Source organism: Coregonus lavaretus, assembly GCF_964263955.1.
Source record: "Coregonus lavaretus genome assembly, chromosome: 32".
Lineage (NCBI taxonomy): Eukaryota > Metazoa > Chordata > Actinopteri > Salmoniformes > Salmonidae > Coregonus > Coregonus lavaretus.
The window spans coordinates 5,013,366-5,034,645 of record NC_140019.1 but is presented as its reverse complement, the minus strand read 5'-3'; the positions used below and the strand labels follow the sequence as shown (position 1 = coordinate 5,034,645).

The following is a 21,280-nucleotide window of genomic DNA, read 5'->3' as shown; positions in this document are numbered from 1 at the left end:
GGGGGGCCCGGTGCGTCTGCAGTGGTCAGTCGAGGCGGACAGGGCGTTTGGGAGGCTGAAGGACCTGTTTACCTCGGCTCCGGTGCTGGCGCATCCGGATCCCTCTTTACCATTTCAGGTAGAGGTGGACGCGTCTGAGGCCGGTATTGGCGCCGTGCTTTCACAACGGTCAGGCGCGCCACCTAAACTCCGCCCCTGTGCCTTCTATTCCAAGAAGCTCAGTCCGGCGGAGCGAAATTATGACGTAGGGGACAGGGAGCTGTTAGCTGTGGTACAGGCCCTTAAGGTGTGGAGGCACTGGCTTGAGGGGGCTCAACACCCTTTCCTCATTTTGACGGACCACCGTAACCTGGAGTACATCCGGGCAGCGAGGAGGCTAAACCCTCGGCAGGCTAGATGGAGTATGTTTTTGACCCGTTTCTCTTTTAAGATCACCTACATCCCTGGGTCACAAAACGGTAAGGCAGATGCGCTGTCTCGGCGGTATGACGGGGAGGAGAGGTCCGTGGAGCCCACTCCCATACTGCCGGAGTCGTGTCTAGTGGCACCGGTGGTGTGGGAGCTCGATTCTGAGCTCGAGCGGGCATTACGCACCGACCCTAGTCCACCACAATGCCCTGAGGGCCGGAGGTATGTTCCGCTCGAGTGTCGGGATCGATTGATCTATTGGGCTCACACGTCACCCTCCTCTGGACACCCGGGTATCGGCCGGACAGTGCACTGTCTTAGTGCCAAATATTGGTGGCCCACGTTGGCCAGGGATGTGAGGGTTTATGTTTCCTCCTGCTCGGTGTGCGCCCAGTGTAAGGCGCCTAGACATCTGCCTAGGGGTAAGTTACTGCCCCTGCCCGTTCCACAACGACCATGGTCCCACCTCTCGGTGGATTTTATAACTGACCTTCCCCTCTCTCAAGGGAATACTACCATCCTGGTCGTTGTGGACCGGTTCTCTAAGGCCTGTCGTTTGCTCCCCATGCCGGGTCTTCCTACTGCCCTACAAACCGCCGAAGCACTATTCACCCATGTGTTCCGGCACTACGGGGTGCCCGAGGACATTGTGGCTGACCGAGGTCCCCAATTCACCTCCAGAGTCTGGAGAGCTTTTATGGAGCGGTTGGGGGTCTCGGTGAGCCTCACCTCGGGTTACCACCCGGAGAGTAATGGGCAGGTGGAACGCGTTAACCAGGATGTGGGTAGGTTTCTCAGAACATACTGCCGGGATCGGCCGGAGGAGTGGGCGAGATATGTGCCCTGGGCCGAGATGGCACAGAACTCTCTCCGCCACTCCTCCACCCAACTAACCCCTTTTCAGTGTGTTTTGGGGTACCAGCCGGTTCTGGCACCATGGCATGAGAGCCAGATCGAGGCCCCCGCTGTGGATGAGTGGGTGCGGCGCTCGGAGGAGACGTGGGACGCTGCACACGTCCATCTGCAGCGTGCCATACGTCGACAGAAGACGAGCGCCGACCTACACCGCAGTGAGGGGCCAGTGTACGCACCTGGAGATCGAGTCTGGCTCTCTGCCAGAAACCTGCCCCTCCGCCTGCCCTGTCGGAAGCTGGGTCGGCGGTTTGTAGGGCCATTTAAAGTCCTGAGAAGGTTGAACGAGGTATGTTATAGATTACAGTTACCAGTTGAGTATAAGTGTATTAACCCCTCGTTCCATGTGTCCCTTCTCAGGCCGGTGGTAGCAGGCCCACTCCAAGACCATGAGATCTTGGAGACCCCCCCGCCCCCGTTGGACATCGAGGGGGCACCGGCGTACACCGTGAGATCCATCTTGGATTCTAGACGTCGGAGAGGGGGTCTTCAGTATCTAGTGGAGTGGGAGGGGTACGGTCCGGAGGAGCGGTGCTGGGTGCCGAGGAGAGACATTTTGGACCCGTCGCTCCTGACGGAATTCCATCGGGGGTATCCGACGCGCCCTGCGCCGCGGCCTCCGGGTCGTCCCCAAGGCCGGAGTCGGCGCGCGTCTGGAGCCGCGCGTCAAGGGGGGGGTACTGTCACGGTTTCGGCCGAGGCTGCCTCTCTCCCTTGTTCGGGCAGGCTTCGGCGTTCGTCGTCTCCGGAATTCTAGCTGCCACCGATAGATGTTTCATGTTCGTTTGCTTTTGTCTGTTTGTTTCTACACCTGTTTCTGTTTTGTAGTAATTAGTGTCCTATAAGTTTCTCGTTGTGTTTGTCTTGTGTTGTGTGTGATTGTTACCGTCAGTTTGTGTATTGCTCGGTTGAGCGTTAGTTCTCCACTGTTTGCTGGAGCTTACGTTGCACTTGTGTGTGCACTTATTCATTTTGTCGCACCTATTTGTGCGCATTGTCTTTTCGCCTTCGTGCGTATTTTGCTGTCAGGCTTATTTTGTCCTGTCGCCTGTGTTTAGGCAGTAATACAGCTTTTTGGAATATCAGTCTGCTTCCTGCGTTTGATTCCTACACAACACCTACAACACGACCTGACAGTATTTAGATTGTAGTTAGGTATTGTAGGTAGTTATCGTGGGTTGTTGTATGTAATTATTGTAGGTTAGTATTGTATTCGGTGTAGCACGAAGCTAGCTAGCTAACCCACCACCTGGACTAGCTGGCGAGTAGCTATTAGCAACGGTATAGTTGTTTCACGCCTGAGAGTGCCTGTAATTACGCCAGCTGGCTGCCTACAATAATTACATACAATAATTGCCTACCATTCAGCTGTTTTCTAACCTCATTGTCTAAACCGTTAATGTTAGTTAGCAAGTGGCTACTGTGCTTGAAATGTAGCTAGCTTGTTGCTACCTGGATAGCTACTAGTAAACAATAGCTGGAACGACCGAGCGAACAGACGCGAACTGGCTGAGTCAATTCAGTGGCTAGCTTTGCACTTGGCTAGCTAACAGTAGCTGCTAGGGGTAAGTCATAACCTACATTTGTGTTTTTTTTTTCTTCATATTGATAGCCCGACTCGTTCAAGGAATTCGGGACATGGGTGACTAGTTAACGTTAGTTTGGCTCTCTCTGTGTGTTCGTGCCGTGAAAGGAGGGGTTCTTCTTTGTCTGAAAGCAATGGCTAGCTAGTTTGCTAACTATTCTAGCTAACTAACTGGCTGAATAAGTTGACAACAGACTCGCTCAAGCTGTCGGGACTAACCCACAACGTTAGACACGGACACGAACGATCTGCTTGCGTGTTGATACACTGGTGGTTTGTTGTGGCCGAGTATTGGCGCTAAACCGTGTTGTTGGAGTCCGGCATGCTAGCTGGCTGTGGCGTCTTATGACGAGGTGCCCGGACGATTTTCACGGAATAATACTGCACCTAGTTAGCTAGCTGAATAAACTAAGTTAGTCTATTCCTAGAAAACATTGAACCGCTGTAGTTTACAACAATTATAGTTTCTGAGGTGGAAGTTGGGAGAGTTATATTTGGGAGTTGTGGTGAGGGAGGCCCCGCTCTCTCCTTTCCCAGATGTTTAGTTCATTTCATTCCGATCTCCTCTGCATTATTGTAGCCATCTGCTGCAGCCTGTCAACTATGCCTCTGCCTATCCCTGTTCTCTCCTCTCCGCACAGGCTACACAAACGCCTCACACCGCGTGGCTGCTGCCTCTCTAACCTGGTGGTCCCTGCACGCGCCACCCATGTGGAGTTCCAGGTCTCAGGCAGCCTCTGGAACTGCCGTTCTGCTGCCAACAAGGCAGAGTTCATCTCAGCCTATGCTACCCTCCAGTCCCTCGACTTCTTGGCGCTGACGGAAACATGGATTACCACTGAAAACACTGCTACTCCTGCTGCTCTCTCCTCGTCTGACCATGTGTTCTTGCAAACCCCAAGAGCATCTGGTCAGCGGGGTGGTGGCACAGGAATCCTCAGCTCTCCCAAGTGGACATTCTCAATTTTTCCCCTGACCCATCTGTCTATCTCCTCATTTGAATTCCATGCTGTCACAGTCACTAGCCCATTTAAGCTTAATATCCTTGTCATCTATCGCCCTCCAGGTTCCCTTGGAGAGTTCATCAATGAGCTTGACGCCTTGATAAGTTCCTTTCCTGAGGATGGCTCACCCCTCACAGTTCTGGGGGATTTCAACCTCCCTAAGTCTACATTTGACTAATTTCTCTCTGCCTCCTTCTTTCCACTCCTCTCCTCTTTTGATCTCACCCTCTCACCGTCCCCCCCTACTCACAAGGCAGGCAATACGCTTGACCTCATCTTTACTAGATGCTGTTGTTCTACTAATCTCACTGCAACTCCCCTCCATGTCTCCGACCACTACTTTGCATCCTTTTCTCTCTCCCTCTCCTCCAACACTACTCACTCTGCCCCTACACAGATGGTAATGCGCGTCGCAACCTTCGCTCTCTCTCTCCCGCTACTCTCTCCTCTTCCATCCTATCATCTCTTCCCTCTGCTCAATCCTTCTCCCTCCAATCTCCTGATTCTGCCTCCTCAACCCTCCTCTCCTCCCTTTCTGCATCCTTTGACTCTCTATGTCCCCTATCCTCCCGGCCAGCTCGGTCCTCCCCTCCAGCTCTGTGGCTTGATGACTCATTGCGAGCTCACAGAACAGAGCTCCGGGCAGCTGAGCGGAAATGGAAGAAAACTAGACTCCCTGCGGACCTGGCATCTTTTCACTCCCTCCTCTCTACATTTTCTTCATCTGTTTCTGCTGCTAAGGCCACTTTCTACCACTCTAAATTCCAAGCATCTGCCTCTAACCCTAGGAGGCTCTTTGCCACATTATCCTCCCTGCTGAATCACCCCCCCCCCGTCCTCCCTCTCTGTGGATGACTTCGTCAACCATTTTGAAAAGAAGGTTGACGACATCCAATCCTTGTTTGTTAAGTCAAATGACACTGCTGGTCCTGCTCACACTGCCCTGACTTCTTTCTCCCCTCTCTCTCCAGATAAAATCTTGCGACTTGTGACGGCAGGCCGCCCAACAACCTGCCCGCTTGACCCTATCCCCTCCTCTCTTCTCCAGACCATCTCCGGTGACCTTCTCCCTTACCTCACCTCGCTGATCAACTCATCCTTGACCGCTGGCAATGTCCCTTCCGTCTTCAAGAGAGCGAGAGTTGCACCTCTTCTCAAAAAACCAACACTCGATCCCTCTGATGTCAACAACTACAGACCAGTATCCCTTCTTTCTTTTCTCTCCAAAACTATTGAGCGTGCCGTCTTTAGCCAACTCTCTTGCTATCTCTCTCAGAATGACCTTCTTGATCCAAACCAGTCAGGTTTCAAGACTGGTCATTCAACTGAGACTGCTCTTCTCTGTGTCACGGAGGCTCTCCGCACTGCTAAAGCTAACTCTCTCTCCTCTGCTCTTGTCCTTCTAGACCTGTCTGCTGCCTTTGATAGTGTGAACCATCAGATCCTCCTCTCCACCCTCTCCGAGCTGGTCATCTCCGGCGCGGCTCACTCTTGGATTGCGTCCTACCTGACCGGTCGTTCCTACCAAGTGGCGTGGCGAGAAGCTGTCTCCGCACCACGTGCTCTCACCACTGGTGTCCCCCAGGGCTCAGTTCTAGGCCCTCTCCTATTCTCGCTATACACCAAGTCACTTGGCTCTGTCATATCCTCACATGGCCTCTCCTATCATTGCTACGCTGATGACACACAACTAATCTTCTCCTTTCCCTCTTCTGATAACCAGGTGGCGAATCACATCTCTGCATGTCTGGCAGACATATCAGTATGGATGACGGATCACCACCTCAAGCTGAACCTTGGCAAGACGGAGCTGCTCTTCCTCCCGGGGAAGGACTGCCTGTTCCATGATCTCGCCATCACGGTTGACAACTCCGTTGTGTCCTCCTCCCAGAGTGCGAAGAGCCTTGGCGTGACCCTGGACAACACCCTGTCGTTCTCCGCTAACATCAAGGCGGTGACCCGATCCTGTAGGTTCATGCTCTACAACATTCGGAGAGTACGACCCTGCCTTACACAGGAAGCGGCACAGGTCCTAATCCAGGCACTGTCATCTCCCGTCTGGATTACTGCAACTCGCTGTTGGCTGGGCTCCCTGCCTGTGCCATTAAACCCTACAACTCATCCAGAATGCCACAGCCCGTCTGGTGTTCAACCTTCCCAAGTTCTCTCACGTCACCCCGCTCCTCCGCACACTCCACTGGCTTCCAGTTGAAGCTCGCATCTGCTACAAGACCATGGTGCTTGCCTACGGAGCTGTGAGGGGAACGGCACCTCCGTACCTTCAGGCTCTGATCAGTCCCTACACCCAAACGAGGGCATTGCGTTCATCCACCTCTGGCCTGCTGGCTCCCCTACCTCTGCGGAAGCATAGTTCCCGCTCAGCCCAGTCAAAACTGTTCGCTGCTCTGGCACACCAATGGTGGAACAAGCTCCCTCACGACGCCAGGACAGCGGAGTCACTCACCACCTTCCGGAGACATTTGAAACCACACCTCTTTAAGGAATACCTGGGATAGGATAAAGTAATCCTTCTCCCCCCCTTACCCCAACCCCCCCAAAAAAAAAAAAAAAAAAAAAACATTGTAAAGTGGTTATCCCACTGGCTATAAGGTGAATGCACCTATTTGTAAGTCGCTCTGGATAAGAGTGTCTGCTAAATGACGTATATGTAAATGTACATGTTAAGTCATACCACAGATTCTCAATTGGATTGAGGTCTGGGCTTTGACTAGGCCATTCCAAGACAATTAAATGTTTCCCCTTAAACCGCTCGAGTGTTGCTTCAGCAGTATGCATAGGGTCATTGTCCTGCTGGAAGGTGAACCTCCGTCCCAGTCTCAATTCTCTGGAAGACTGAAACACAGGTTTCCCTCAATAATTTCCCTGTATTTAGCGCCATCCATCATTCCTTCAATTCTGACCAGTTTCCTAGTCCCTGCCGATGGAAAAACATCCCCACAGCATGATGCATTTTGGTGAACAAAAAACGTGTTTGATTATTTTTTCTTTAAGCAATGGCTTTTTTCTGGCCATCCTTCCGTAAAGCCCAGCTCTGTGGAATGTACGGCTTAAAGTGGTCCTATGGACAGATACTCCAATCTTCGCTGTGGAGCTTTGCAGCTCCTTCAGGGTTATCTTTGGTCTCTTTGTTGCCTCTCTGATAAATGCCCTCCTTACCTGGTCCGTGAGTTTTGGTGGGCGGCCCTCTCTTGGCAGGTTTGTTGCGGTGCCATATTCTTTCCATTTTTTAATAATGTATTTAATGGTGCTCCGTGCAATGTTCAACGTTTCAGATATTTTTTTATAACCCAACCCTGATCTGTACTTCTCCACAACTTTGTCCCTGACCTGTTTGGAGAGCTCCTTGATCTTCATGGTGCTGCTTGCTTGGTGGTGCCCCTTGCTTAGTGGTGTTGCAGACTCTGGGGCCTTTCAGAACAGGTGTATATATACTGAGATCATGTGACACTTAGATTGCACACAGGTGGACTTTATTTAACTAATTATGTGACTTCTGAAGGTAATTGGATGCACCACTTTTCCGTTATTTATTTTTTAGCATTTTTTGAAATAAGTTATTTTTTTCATTTCACTTCACCAATTTGGACTATTTTGTGTATGTCCATTACATGAAATCCAAATAAAAATAAATTTAAATTACAGGTTGTAATGCAACAAAATAGAAAAAACACCAAGGGGGATGAATACTTTTGCAAGGCACTGTAGGTTTGGCAGATATAGTAAAAAGGTTGATTAAAACAATTGGAACTATTGTGCCTTCTGGACAAACTATTCAGACCCCTTGACTTTTTCCACATTTTTTTACGTTACAGCCTTATAAATTTTTTTATTAAATAAATACAAATCCTCAGCAATCTACATACATAACAGGTTTTTAGACATTTTTGCAATTGTATTAAAATTAATAAACAGAAATACCTTTTTTACATAAGCATTCAGACCCTTTGCTCTGAGACTCGAAATTGAGCTCAGTTGCATCCTGTTTCCATTGATCATCCTTGAGATGTTTCTACAACTTGATTGGAGTCCACCTGTGGTAAATTCAATTGATTGGAAATGATTTGGAAAGGCACACCTGTCTATTTAATGTCCCACAGTTGACAATGCATGTCAGAGCAAAAACCAAGCCATGAGGTCAAAGGAATTGTCCGTAGAGCTCTGAGACAGGATTGTGTCGAGGTACAGAACTGGGGAAGGGTACCAAAAAATGTCTGCGGAATTGAAGGTCCAAGAACTCAGTGGCCTCAATCATTCTTAAATGGAAGAAGTTTGGAACCACCAAGATGCTTCCTAGAGCTGGCCGCCCGGGCAAACTGAGCAATCGGGGGGGGAAGGGCTTTGGTCAGGGAGATGACTAAGAACCTGATGGTTACTCTGACAGAGCTCTAGAGTTCCTCTGTGGAGATGGGATAACCTTCCAGAAGGACAACCATCTCTGCAGCACTCAACCAATCAGAACTTTATGGTAGAGTGTCCAGACGGAAGCCATTCTTCAGTAAAAGGCACATGACAGCACGCTTGGAGTTTGTCAAAAGGCACCTAAAGACTCTCAGACCATGAGAAACAAGATTCTCTGGTCTGATGAAACCAAGATTTAACTCTTTGGCCTGAATGCCAAGCATCACGTCTGGAGGAAACCTTGCACCATCCCTATGGTGAAGCATGGTGGTGGCAGCATCATGCTGTGTGGACGTTTTTCAGTGGCAGGGACTGGGAGACTAGTCAGGATCGAGGGAAAGATGAACGGAGCAAAGTACAGAGAGATCCTTGATGAAAAACTGCTCCAGAGAGCTCAGAACCTCAGACTGGGGTGAAGGTTCACCTTCCAACAGTATAACGATCCTAAGCACACAGCCAAGACAACGCAGGAGTGGCTTCGGGTCAAGTCTCTGAATGTCCTTGAGTGACCCAGCCAGACCCCGGACATGAACCCGATCGAACATCTCTGGAGATACCTGAAAATAGCTGTGCAGCGATGCTCTCCATCCAACCTGACAGAGCTTGATAGGATCTGCAGAGAAGAATGGGAGATACTCCCCAAATACAGGTGTGCCAAGCTTGTTGCGTCATACCCAAGAAGACTCGAGGCTGTAATCGCTGCCAACGGTGCTTCAACAAAGTACTGAGTAAAGGGTCTGAATACTTATCTAAATGTGATATTTCAGTTGTTTATTTTTAATAAATTAGCAAAATATTCTAAAAACCAGTTTTTCCTTTGTCATTATGGTGTATTGTGTGTAGATTGATGAGGGGGGAAAACTGTTTAATCAATTGTAGAATAAGGCTGTAACGTAACAAAATGTGGAAAAAGTCAAGTGTCTGAATACTTTCCGAAGGCACTGCATTACTATTCGTCAATTACTTATTGTTTAATGTGAACCTTAACGACATAAATGAACATTGATAAAATGAACCTTGACAGATTTACAAAAGAAAATGCACAATCCAATAGATAGAATATGCAAATGTATCCTGATACAATCGGACACATTTTAAGAGCATCTCTCCCAGGTAACTAACCATGATGCAATGTTTGTGCAAATATATATACAAAAAAATCACTCATTTAGATTTTGGATTGTGTGCTTCTCAGCTTGAGGTAGGTACAGTGGGGAGAACAAGTATTTGATACACTGCCGATTTTGCAGGTTTTCCTACTTACAAAGCATGTAATTGAGGTCTGTAATTTTTATCATAGGTACAATTCAACTATGAGAGACGGAATCTAAAACAAAAATCCAGAAAATCACATTGTATGATTTTTAAATAATTAATTTGCATTTTATTGCATGACATAAGTATTTGATCACCTACCAACCAGTAAGAATTCCGGCTCTCACAGACCTGTTAGTTTTTCTTTAAGAAGCCCTCCTGTTCTCCACTCATTACCTGTATTAACTGCACCTGTTTGAACTCGTTCCTGTATAAAAGACACCTGTCCACACACTCAATCAAACAGACTCCAACCTCTCCACAATGGCCAAGACCAGAGTGCTGTGTAAGGACATCAGGGATACAATTGTAGACCTGCACAAGGCTGGGATGGGCTACAGGACAATAGGCAAGCAGCTTGGTGAGAAGGCAACAACTGTTGGCGCAATTATTACAAAATGGAAGAAGTTCAAGATGACGGTCAATCACCCTCGGTCTGGGGCTCCATGCAAGATCTCACCTCGTGGGGCATCAATGATCATGAGGAAGGTGAGGGATCAGCCCAGAACTACATGGCAGGACCTGGTCAATGACCTGAAGAGAGCTGGGACCACAGTCTCAAAGAAAACCATTAGTAACACACTATGCCGTCATGGATTAAAATCCTGCAGCGCACGCAAGGTCCACCTGCTCAAGCCAGCGCATGTCCAGGCCCGTCTGAAGTTTGCCAATGACCATCTGGATGATCCAGAGGAGGAATGGGAGAAGGTCATGTGGTCTGATGAGACAAAAATAGAGCTTTTTGGTCTAAACTCCACTCACCGTGTTTGGAGGAAGAAGAAGGATGAGTACAACCCCAAGAACACCATCCCAACCGTGAAGCATGGAGGTGGAATCATCATTCTTTGGGGATGCTTTTCTGCAAAGGGGACAGGACGACTGCACCGTATTGAGGGGAGGATGGATGGGGCCATGTATCGCGAGATCTTGGCCAACAACCTCCTTCCCTCAGTAAGAGCATTGAAGATGGGTCGTGGCTGGGTCTTCCAGCATGACAACGACCTGAAACACACAGCCAGGGCAACTAAGGAATGGCTCCGTAAGAAGCATCTCAAGGTCCTGGAGTGGCCTAGCCAGTCTCCAGACCTGAACCCAATAGAAAATATTTGGAGGGAGCTGAAAGTCCGTATTGGCCAGCGACTGCCCCGAAACCTGAAGGATCTGGAGAAGGTCTGTATGGAGGAGTGGGCCAAAATCCCTGCTGCAGTGTGTGCAAACCTGGTCAAGAACTACAGGAAACGTATGATCTCTGTAATTGCAAACAAAGGTTTCTGTACCAAATATTAAGTTCTGCTTTTCTGATGTATCAAATACTTATGTCATGCAATAAAATGCAAATTAATGACTTAAAAATCAAACAATGTGATTTTCTGGATTATTATTATTTATTTTTTTGATCCCGTCTCTCACAGTTGAAGTGTACCTATAATAAAAATGACAGACCTCTACATGCTTTGTAAGTAGGAAAACCTGCAAAATCGGCAGTGTATCAAATACTTGTTAATTGTTACTTGTAATTAAGAATTGTTCTCTGTTGTGATCCTTCACTGTACAGGCTTAATACCTTCCTACCTCCACACCCCTAATTGATCTGCAGAGTGACTGGGTATATTTCTGTTCGTTGCATCACTTGTGTTCCTTCCATCTGTCAGGAAATCAAGTATGATATTGTTCTTCCTTCATATTCATGCCATCACATGTAATAAATTATCACGTTGTAGGCGTTGTTGTGTTCGTTGGAAATCATGAGCAGAGAGAAGAAAGACAGCAGGCGGTAGGTAGGGTTGCGGGTGGCTGCGTGTGAAAGAGAAAGGATTGGTCATTAGCGTGCAATTATGATTGATTGTAGCACAACAATAACATATCATACTTTTTATGGACACTTCCCTGAATGCTTTGGGGATTTCATTAATCTCCCAATGCATTGGTGCTTCTGTGTTACTGGTGCTTTGTCAACTTAATTACATGTTATTATGATGAGATGTTTAACAACATTCCAGGAAATCGAGAAAATACCTTGAATATCTGGACCGTTGTTATGGGTTGCATGAAGAACAAATGACCTAATCAGGTTACATACAGTGTGTGTACAGTCAAGCCTTCAAGTAATTACATAGATATGTGTAGATATGCACCCCAATGAGAGCAATACATTTTGATCAATGTGTGGTCTATCTACCACATTATTATTAGACACTTTATTAAACAACTTAGAAAAAAGTTGTGACTTGTGTGGCACAAGTTTTCTCCTTATCCTTAGAGTTGTGAAGGAGGTAATGAAAACTGACCGCCGACTCGCACCACAAGCATTAATGATTCCTGTATTTGGCAGACACTACACCTCCGGCTTCCAAACTGTTTGGGGTAGGGTTTGATTTCAATATCATGCCACATCCAGTCTGTCACCAGAGCTCAGCTACTTTTGATGCTTGTGGAGAGAGGGAAATCAGCCTGAATTCATCAAAGGAGGGTGGCAGGGTCTTTGGGAGTTGCATAACCACAACCTACGTCCATTAACTGGGAAGTGTACTGAAGCCTCCTGGAAATGATATTGAGGACATGATGCTGAGCCGAGTGTTTTCTGGGCTAAACAAGTCAGAGACCTGTTCTTTTGAACATCTGACTGACTAGAGACTGTGATCGGACTTGATCTCCTCCATTGATGAACAGAGGAAACTTGGCTGTCACAACCTGTTATGTGATTTGTTGATCAAGATAGTCATTATTGGTGGTTTATTATTATAAACAATATATTAATTATTTATTGGAACGTATTTCAGCCTACAATAGCATGTGTCTTGCACTGAGAGGTAGTGATTGAGCGCACTGTGTGATGGCAGGTCATATCCCCTCCAATATGAAATGCCGATTTTTTTCATGTCTACAATCCTCACATTTTTTATTTTTATTTTATTTAATCTTTATTTAACTAGGCAAGTCAGTTAAGAAGAAATTCTTATTTACAATGACGGCCTACCACGGCAAAACCCGGATGACGCTGGGCCAATTGTGCGGCGCCCTATGGACTGAGCTGGTGCTTAAAGAACCGGAAGGAATAAGAAGGTATAACGCTCTATAAATGTTTTTGTAAAGCATGTTATTATTATATTTGGTTTATATTGCAATTATTTTTTACCTCATCTTGATGTCTCCATACATAAATTGTTCTAAACTTTGTGGCACTCTGTGGCCATTACATAGCAGTAATTGTTCTGTGGGTTGGGTTGGAAATAATTACATTCCATTTCTTCCTTTCCTGTGATTAGACAGATTTAGAGCAGCTGTAAAAACTATGACTTTGTGTGACGGCAGTCATAAATGATTTGGTCTTCAGAAGAAAATAAAAAATCCATGTGTAAAAAGTTTAACCACTCCATAAAAGTGTGCAGGTACTTTTGAATTTAACTAAAATAACCTTGTGACACATTATTTCCTTCGACGAATGTGAGGGACTTTTTCCTGTTCGCACAGGTGCAGGAAAATATTAATGTGTTATTGACAAAGGAGTATACTGTGCTACATAACCTTTGCCACTGACCGTTAACTAAGGCCGGGATACAACCCAATTGCGGTTGTAAAGTGCTGTAGACAGTGCATCTTTTAACGGTAATGTTCCTGTGTTCACGGAGATCACGTTCACGGTAAACCAGCCTGGCCTCAGAGTAATACTAAACATACTTTACATATTTCTGAGCTCCTCCAAGAAGTATGATACCTACTAATGGTCTAGTTACTTTAAACAGAAATGAAAGTAGGGAGGTTGGTCGGGGAGGATGGGTAGATGTAATCCGCAACAGTCTAACAATCGCAAGGTTGCGTGTTCGAGTCGCGTCTCGGACAACTGTAGCATTTTAGCTAACCCTTCCCCCCTTCCCCTTATTTTAAACTTAACCCAAGGCACAGAATAAATTAACCTAACTTTTGTCGTTTTAGTTCCCCTAACGTTTCACGTAAATTATCCTAATCTGTGTCCGTTAGTTCACCAAACCATCAATGTAAATTCTCCCTGTGACCACGTTGGGTAAACAATGCATATGCCAGCTCAATATGAAAATGACCTTTAAATGTCAAGGGCGCTACAACACAGGATTGGATTGAATCCCGGCCTAAATTAAGTACTACAGGGAAAAAACTGCAGATTGAAGGAGAATACCGGCATTTAAAAAATACTTCCTCTTCAACTTTCTCCCAGTGTCACAACAGTGTTTACTTTTAAATGTCCTTAGATTGGTTTAGACAGGGTTCATTTCAATAATTTTAGTCGACATTCATCTCAACACCCCAGAGATCTATCTGTCCCCAGATAGATCTCTGGGGACTTTCATGCTTGCTTGTTTCAATGGCACAAAGCTCATCGTCACTGCCATGGTTCACTCAGTGAGAGATGGGCATAGAGACAGGAGGTAATGTGTTTGGGGGGAAGAGAGGTTAGACAGGACGGATGGAAAGGGAAAGCAGTCCTTGACTCCTTATTCAGGCCTGTGACAAGAGTAAGCCAAGAAGACAGAATCGTTCCTCTTACTCTCGTGCCACCTTTCATCCAGCCAAGGATGAGCGGAAAGGAGTTGGGTATTTTGTGGAGCAGAGTGCTCTGCAGCATATTGATACCTGTCTCACTGTGGTGCCATCCAGGACCAAGAGGGCTGCCAGTAACACAAGGTGGCACCAAACAAAAGAGGGGATGAAGGGGGGTCATATCTACCACATAGTCTCTGTGTTGACATTATAATGGACCTACTCTGTCCAACTTGCTAACAGTCATCGATACAATAGCTAGAGAGTCAGAGAGCATCAAATAGGATAGAGTACAAGCTTGTACGAATGTTGACGGTGAGGAAATATAACCAATTTTAAAGTGGCACTCTAGTCTCCTTTTCACATCATTTAACACCTGATTTACATCTCAATAGGTCAGTGGAGTCTCCTCACAGGAAAAAGGAGAGGACTTTTTAGGTTAAACTATACTAAATATATTCACATTTCACCAATGTGAAAATTATGTCATGGCTTTAGAAGCTTCTGACAGGTTAATTGTCATCATTTGAGTCAATTGGAGGTGTGCCTGTGGATGTATTTCAAGGCCTACCTTCAAACTCAGTGCCTCTTTGCTTGACATCATGGGAAATCTAAAGAAATCAGCCAAGACCTCAGGAAAAAAATGGTAGACCTCCACAAGTCTGGTTCATCCTAGGGAGCAATTTCCAAACACCTGAAGGTACTGCGTTCATCTGTACAAACAATAGTATGCAAGTATAAACACCATGGGACCACACAGCCGTCATACCGCTCAGGAAGGAGATGCGTTCTGTCTCCTAGAGATGAACGTACTTTGGTGCGAAAAGTGCAAATCAATCCCAGAACAACAACAAAGGACCTTGTGAAGATGCTGGAGGAAACAGGTTCAAAAGTATCTATATCCACAGTAAAACGAGTCCTATATAGACATAACCTGAAAGGCCGCTCAGCAAGGAGAAGCCACTGCTCCAAAACCGCCATAAAAAAGCCGGACTACGGTTTGCAACTGCACATGGGGATAAAGATCGTACTGTTTGGAGAAATGTCCTCTGGTCTGATGAAACAAAATTAGAACTGTTTGGCCAAAATCACCATCGTTATGTTTGGAGGAAAAAGGGGGGCTTGCAAGCCGAAGAACACCATCCTAACCGTGAAGCACGAGGGTGGCATTATCATGCTGTGGGGGTGCTTTGCTGCAGGAGGGACTGGTGCACTTCACAAAATAGATGGCATCATGAGGAAGGAAAATTATGTGGATATATTGAAGCAACATCTCAAGACATCAGTCAGGAAGTTAAAGCTTGAATGGTCTTCCAAATGGACAATGATCCCAAGCATACTTCCAAAGTTGTTGCAAAATGGCTTAAGGACAACAAAGTCAATGTATTGGAGTGGCCATCACAAAGCCCTGACCTCAATCCTATAGAAAATGTGTGGGCAGAACTTAAAACGTTTTTCCGAGCATGGAGGCTTGCAAACCTGACTCAGTTACACCAGTTCTGTCAGGAGGAACGGGCCAAAATTCACCCAACTTATTGTGGGAAACTTGTGGAAGGCTACCCAAAACGTTTGACCCAAGTTAAACAATTAAAGGCAATGCTACCAAATACTAATTGAGTGTATGTAAACGTCTGACCCACTGGGAATGTGATGAAATAAATAAAAGCAGAAAATAAATAATTCTCTCTACTATTATTCTGACATTTCACATTCTTAAAATAAAGTGGTGATCCTAACTGACCTAAAACAGGGACTTTTTGCTAGGATTAAATGTCAGGAATTGAGTTTAAATGTATTTGGCTAAGGTGTATGTAAACTTACGACTTCAACTGTATATTCCAGATGTCGGTCAGCTAGCGCGCTAGGCCAAGGTGGAAAAATTGACAAAACTCCCGTATCCTACTTCACAGAGATAAAGTTGACAAAACAAAAAGGAAAACAGATGAGGTAACACACAATTAGAAATTGACATATAAATACATCCAAATATTTACGCCCATTAGTTGAAAGAGAGGAAGGTGATAATATCAAGAGTGAGGCCATAGCTTAAACGGTAAGCGTGAGGAATGTGCAATATTGTGCCATGCTTATAGGCTATATGGTAATAAGGCACATGGCTAATAGGAAAAAGGAGAAGAATCAAGACGCTATGCTGATACATTTGTATTTATTCCCACTATGCCCGTAGAATAGGAAACTAAATGAATTAGGTTATGCTTACTGGATTAAGTTAAACGAGCATTCAGGCCTTTCTGATTGAACTTTCGTAAATGACATTTCACTCGAGTACAGGCTTAAGTGAAGGAACAACAAAGACCGAATGCAATATAACATTTTATTAAATAGTTTGGTGAATGGCCTCGTCTCCGAGGGAAGATCCTCTTAGTCAGATGATGTGATGGCAGGAAGCCCTATGCAGGGCTGCAGGCATAAAACAAAGTTACTTACCAGGGAGAAGGGACGCAACGAAGCGACAATTGGATCTAAAGATTGAAAACAATAATGAATTAGATGTAAAAGAGATGCACGCAAGGAATAGAACAAAAGTGAGATTATCCATACATGCTAATATAATTAATAATAATAATATGCCATTTAGCAGATGCTTTTATCCAAAGTGACTTACAGTCATGTGTGCATAAATGTTTACGTATGGGTGGTCCCGGGGATTGAACCCACTACCCTGGTGTTACAAGCGCCATGCTCTACCAATTGAGCTACAGAGGGGGGAGAGGAACAGCACAACACATTAAAGAGGTTTTCCATCTGTTTTCCTTTTTGTTTTGTCAACTTTATCTCTGTGAAGTAGGAAACGGGAGTTTTGTCAATTTTTTCACCTTGCCTAGCGTGCTTTTCCACCTTGACCTGTTGCAACCGTGTAGCTCAGTTGGTAGAGCATGGCGCTTGCAATGCCAGGGTTGTGGGTTCGATTCCCACAGGGGACCAGTATGAAAAAATTTATGCACTCACTAACTGTAAGTCGCTCTGGATAAGAGTGTCTGCTAAATTACTAAAATGAAAGAAAATAAAAAAAGAGTAGGCCCGTGGGCTACACACCTGAAACCAAAAATAAAGCCTATACTGCAAATGTGCGCTAGATCCATGCTACATCAACATGACATGGTAAAAATAGACATAACCCCATGATGAGTGATTAAGATTGCCACCAGTAAGCGTTTAATTGAACTGTGAACTCTACACCATGTCTATCACAGGAGGCTGGTGAGGGGAGGACAGTTCATAATAATGGCTTGAATGGAATGGTATCAAACACGTTAACGATGTGTTTGATACCATTCCATTTACTCCGTTCCAGCCATTACTATGAGCCCGTCCTCCCCAATTAAGGTGCTACCAGTCACCTGTGACATCTATCCTATATATATGACAATAACATTTAATTTCATTGATTTGTGCAGGCACGAGACAGCATTTGCCCCAGTACTTTTCAATCTGGTGTGGTGCCGCCACACCGCTTTCAAACAGCATCACCGAACGTGTTTACCAGACATTCATTAGTTAAAGTCATAGAAAAACATTTTGCAACGGAAAATAAAGCAGGTGTTTCTTATTGGACATTAAGAAAGTTGACATAGTACCTACCCCAATTTCAGCCCGTTTTCCTCTGTTTTGTCTAGTAAATACAACCCTGTCCATGGGATTTCCAAACGCAGTCACCCAAAAGCTCGCTGCGACAGGTGGATTCACTGGTAAGTCACAGTGGTCGCCTAGCTACAGCCAACAGAGCCTCATCAACTCATCAACCACTGTTTGGTTACACCAGCACATTGTTGTTTGACTCTGCACTCTTTCTTTACTCACACTCCTCTCTGGTCTGTGGAATCTGACTTTGTGGCTGTGTTATCTAGTGGAAACCCTCCTCTCCTGCCTGCCTGGTTGCCTGCCTCATGAGAAACCAAAAACACATTTTTATGGAAAACAAGGTATGTGTTGATAGAAGCAGTTAATAGTCGTCCTCTTAAACTATCTAGAGTGATCCAATCTACAGCTAGTTAACAAAACTACTAACGTTAGCTTTAGAGTAGCCTAGCTAGCTAGGTTGATGCAATCATGCAGCCAGCATGCTGCTGCTACCCAAGGGATACTGAAGTTCCTGAAAAGGTTAGTCAGACAGTGTGTTAGTCCAGTAATGTTTGTTGGCATATTATTTTATTTCCACTGCTGGTGATTATTCACAAATGTTTGTGGCGCAAATTTCACCGTCTTAAAGGTAAAACATATACTAATTCCGCCACAGAGAAGTCTACACAGACAATATGAACACATGTGTCCAACCATAACAGATGAATGGCTAATGCATAAAGAGAGAATTGATGGATTCTAGCCAACCATAACTTTCACAAGTAAAGAGACAGGCAGCCATCATGACATCAGCCGTTTTTGACTAGCTAGTGCATAGTTACACCTATTGATATGAACTGGTAAGGCAGGTTTGGTTAGAATAGAGTGCAATAGAATAAGTGACATTCAATAAAATATACTTCATGAAAAGGGGGATATTATTTTAAATGAAAATGTTGAAAGTTGTTGATTTAATGATTGGATATATGGATTTTACAGGCAATCAATTCCTACAGTGAGCGCCAGGGAACCAACCTCTGGTGGGTCAGATGGAGACCAGGACAACAACACAAGGTTAGTGGTTTTATGACTTACACATAAAAAATAAACATTGTTACAAAGTCTACTGTGTATAGTGTTAAATGTTAACCTGCCTTGTTGCAAAGTCCCAGAAAGCCTCTCACCATTCCGCTCTCTCACCCCTCCTCTATTATTTAAATAGGGGGCGTGTATATTTGAGTTGAGTTGTGCAGTCGCATGCGACGTTTGTTGTCATCCTGCTGCTTGCTGAGTGAAGAAGCGAAGTTGTTAGCAGTGCCGTGGTGTGCAGTTCCAGGTGTGAGAAGTACAGCAAAGTCGAAAAGAGTGATATGTCATAGCTTGCCAGTATTGGACATTCCCAGATGCAAGCAATGGTTAGTTGCAATAAAAAATGTGAAGTACGACATAAATACACCTGTGTCACAGTACATCAACAGTCGCGTATATAGCCAGCAATTTTGACCAGAAGACTACAAAACTGATATGCAGTTCCATAAAAAACTCCAAGACAATGCAGTTCCATCCATATTTCCCTTTTCCACCAAACAACCTGTGTCATACGACCAAGCAATAGCGCAAAAGAAGAGAAGTCACAAAGTAAGAGAAGATGTTTTGTTACTAGTTATCTGTCTAGCTTGCTAATACTACCTAGCCATATAGCTAAAAAGCTAGCAAGTCCTCAGGCTACTAAAAAGCCATATGGTGTGTGCAAGTTATCAAAGCGTTACCTAAACTAGCCAAAATGTTCATAAAATGGAACACTGTTGTTTGGTCATTATGAATGGAGATATTTGAGATAAAACTAGTTGGCTAGCTAATTGTCTCGCTCTGTTTTCACCCTTAGTATTTGCAAAGTGTGACCACTGCCTCTACATCATTGCCAACAAAAGTAAGTAATGTTATGCAATCCATCACTACAGTTGCCTTTGATTTCTCTTGCTATGATTTGTACTGCTGGTCTCCTCAAGGACACACATCTTTATCACATGTATTTGCTATTTGTATTATAATATTATAATATTAAGTTGCCAATTAGCGCTTAGAGAATGTTTGATAGTAGAATAATCAAGCTAGTCTCTATTTATATTATTCAGTTGTCTTATGCACTGTATCCCACAGGACCAACCTGGACCCAGTTCAGCCCAGCCAATGACGTCAACACCCTCCAAAAGACCCTCCATAGACACCTGTGAGGAAGAGGCTCCAGACCCCCACAATACATGTTATAGGCCTGGAACAAGTTCAAGCTCGTCTTTAGACTCTGACAGTGAAGATGTACAGTAGCATGGGAAGAGTCAAAGATAATTGTCTATGAGACAAAACTTGTACAACTTTTCAAGCTCAGCCAGATCTGTGGCCAAGCAGTCTTGCACACAGACATCTATTATTTTGGGGCACAGTTGAGGGTGAAGTGGGATTGTATCCATGGACACTCAGGTACATGGACATCATGCCCTGATATAAGGGGTATGCCAGAGAGCAATTTCCTGCCTGCCACATCTCTTTTATTCACAGGGTGTGCACATACACAGCACTGGAGCAATGGTCAAGGCTTCTGAACCTGAACATGTTTGACAGGACCACATTCTACGAGATACAGAACACCTACCTGCACCCAGCAATAGTGGAGAAGTACAATTTCCAGAGGAACAAGGCTGTCCACCCAACAAGCACGAGATGAGGAGGACGAGCAAGAGAGAGACACGGAAGGTGTTATTGGGGTCCAGCTCTCAAACACACTGATAAGAGCAGTATTTCACCATCATCTGCTTGATGCTATTTATACAGTCCAAAAAACATTCCTTACCCCGGGAGACTTCAATAAATGACTATCCCGGGAAGTAAAGAAAAATAAGCACTCTGTCTGATAATTTATTTACAGGACAAACACGCAGCCTCCCTTTTTCTTCATATCCTGTGATAGTCGCCTATTGAAGTGTCCTGGGGTAAGGAATGTTTTTGGGGATTTCCAAGTTCCAAAGTCAAGCACCTGATTCCCTTTTTGTTTCAAGCTGGGCTGAAACTAACATTCTTTTTTTGCTAGTTATACAGAGTTGGATTGTGTACTGATCTACTTATTTTTTTTAAATCACTACAGAAAACCTGGAGACATTTCACAGTTCCCAGCTACGATATTCTCCAAAACGGCAGCATTTTGACTACACTGGCATGAAACAGTGGACACAGATTGCAGTACTCGACGACAACAAGAATAAGCAACAATGTTAGAATGCATTTCCATACCTCACCTATACTGTATTCTCACACAGAAACATGAATAGGTTTAATCTACATTGGACATCACTCAGACAATTCCCAATTGCCCTGCCCCTCCCTGTGCTAAGCCAATTATCTCACCTTTTGATATGCTTGGTTGCTGGATTGTTATTTTTACAGGACAGCCCAGGTTCTGCCAGGTGTTCTGCAAATGGTCCAAGCAGCGGGTTGTGAGGAAAGAATGTGAGCCAAAAACAAGCCACTTCCGTGAGACATTTGTCCG

General features: G+C 45.1%; 1 protein-coding gene across 1 annotated transcript in view; it reads left to right on the top strand.

Annotated features, from left to right (window-relative positions):
• LOC311107660 (SLIT and NTRK-like protein 4) overlaps positions 1–20,461 on the top strand; it is a gene marked incomplete at both ends in the record, with an annotated part of 46,210 nt that extends 25,749 nt beyond the window's left edge. Inside the window, 2 exons of the mRNA XM_084150186.1 lie at positions 19,900–19,969; positions 20,296–20,461. Of these exons, the coding sequence (XP_084006312.1) occupies positions 19,900–19,969; positions 20,296–20,461 (236 nt within the window). The remainder of the gene's footprint in view (positions 1–19,899; positions 19,970–20,295) is intronic.
• Positions 20,462–21,280: the final 819 nt, after the last annotated feature.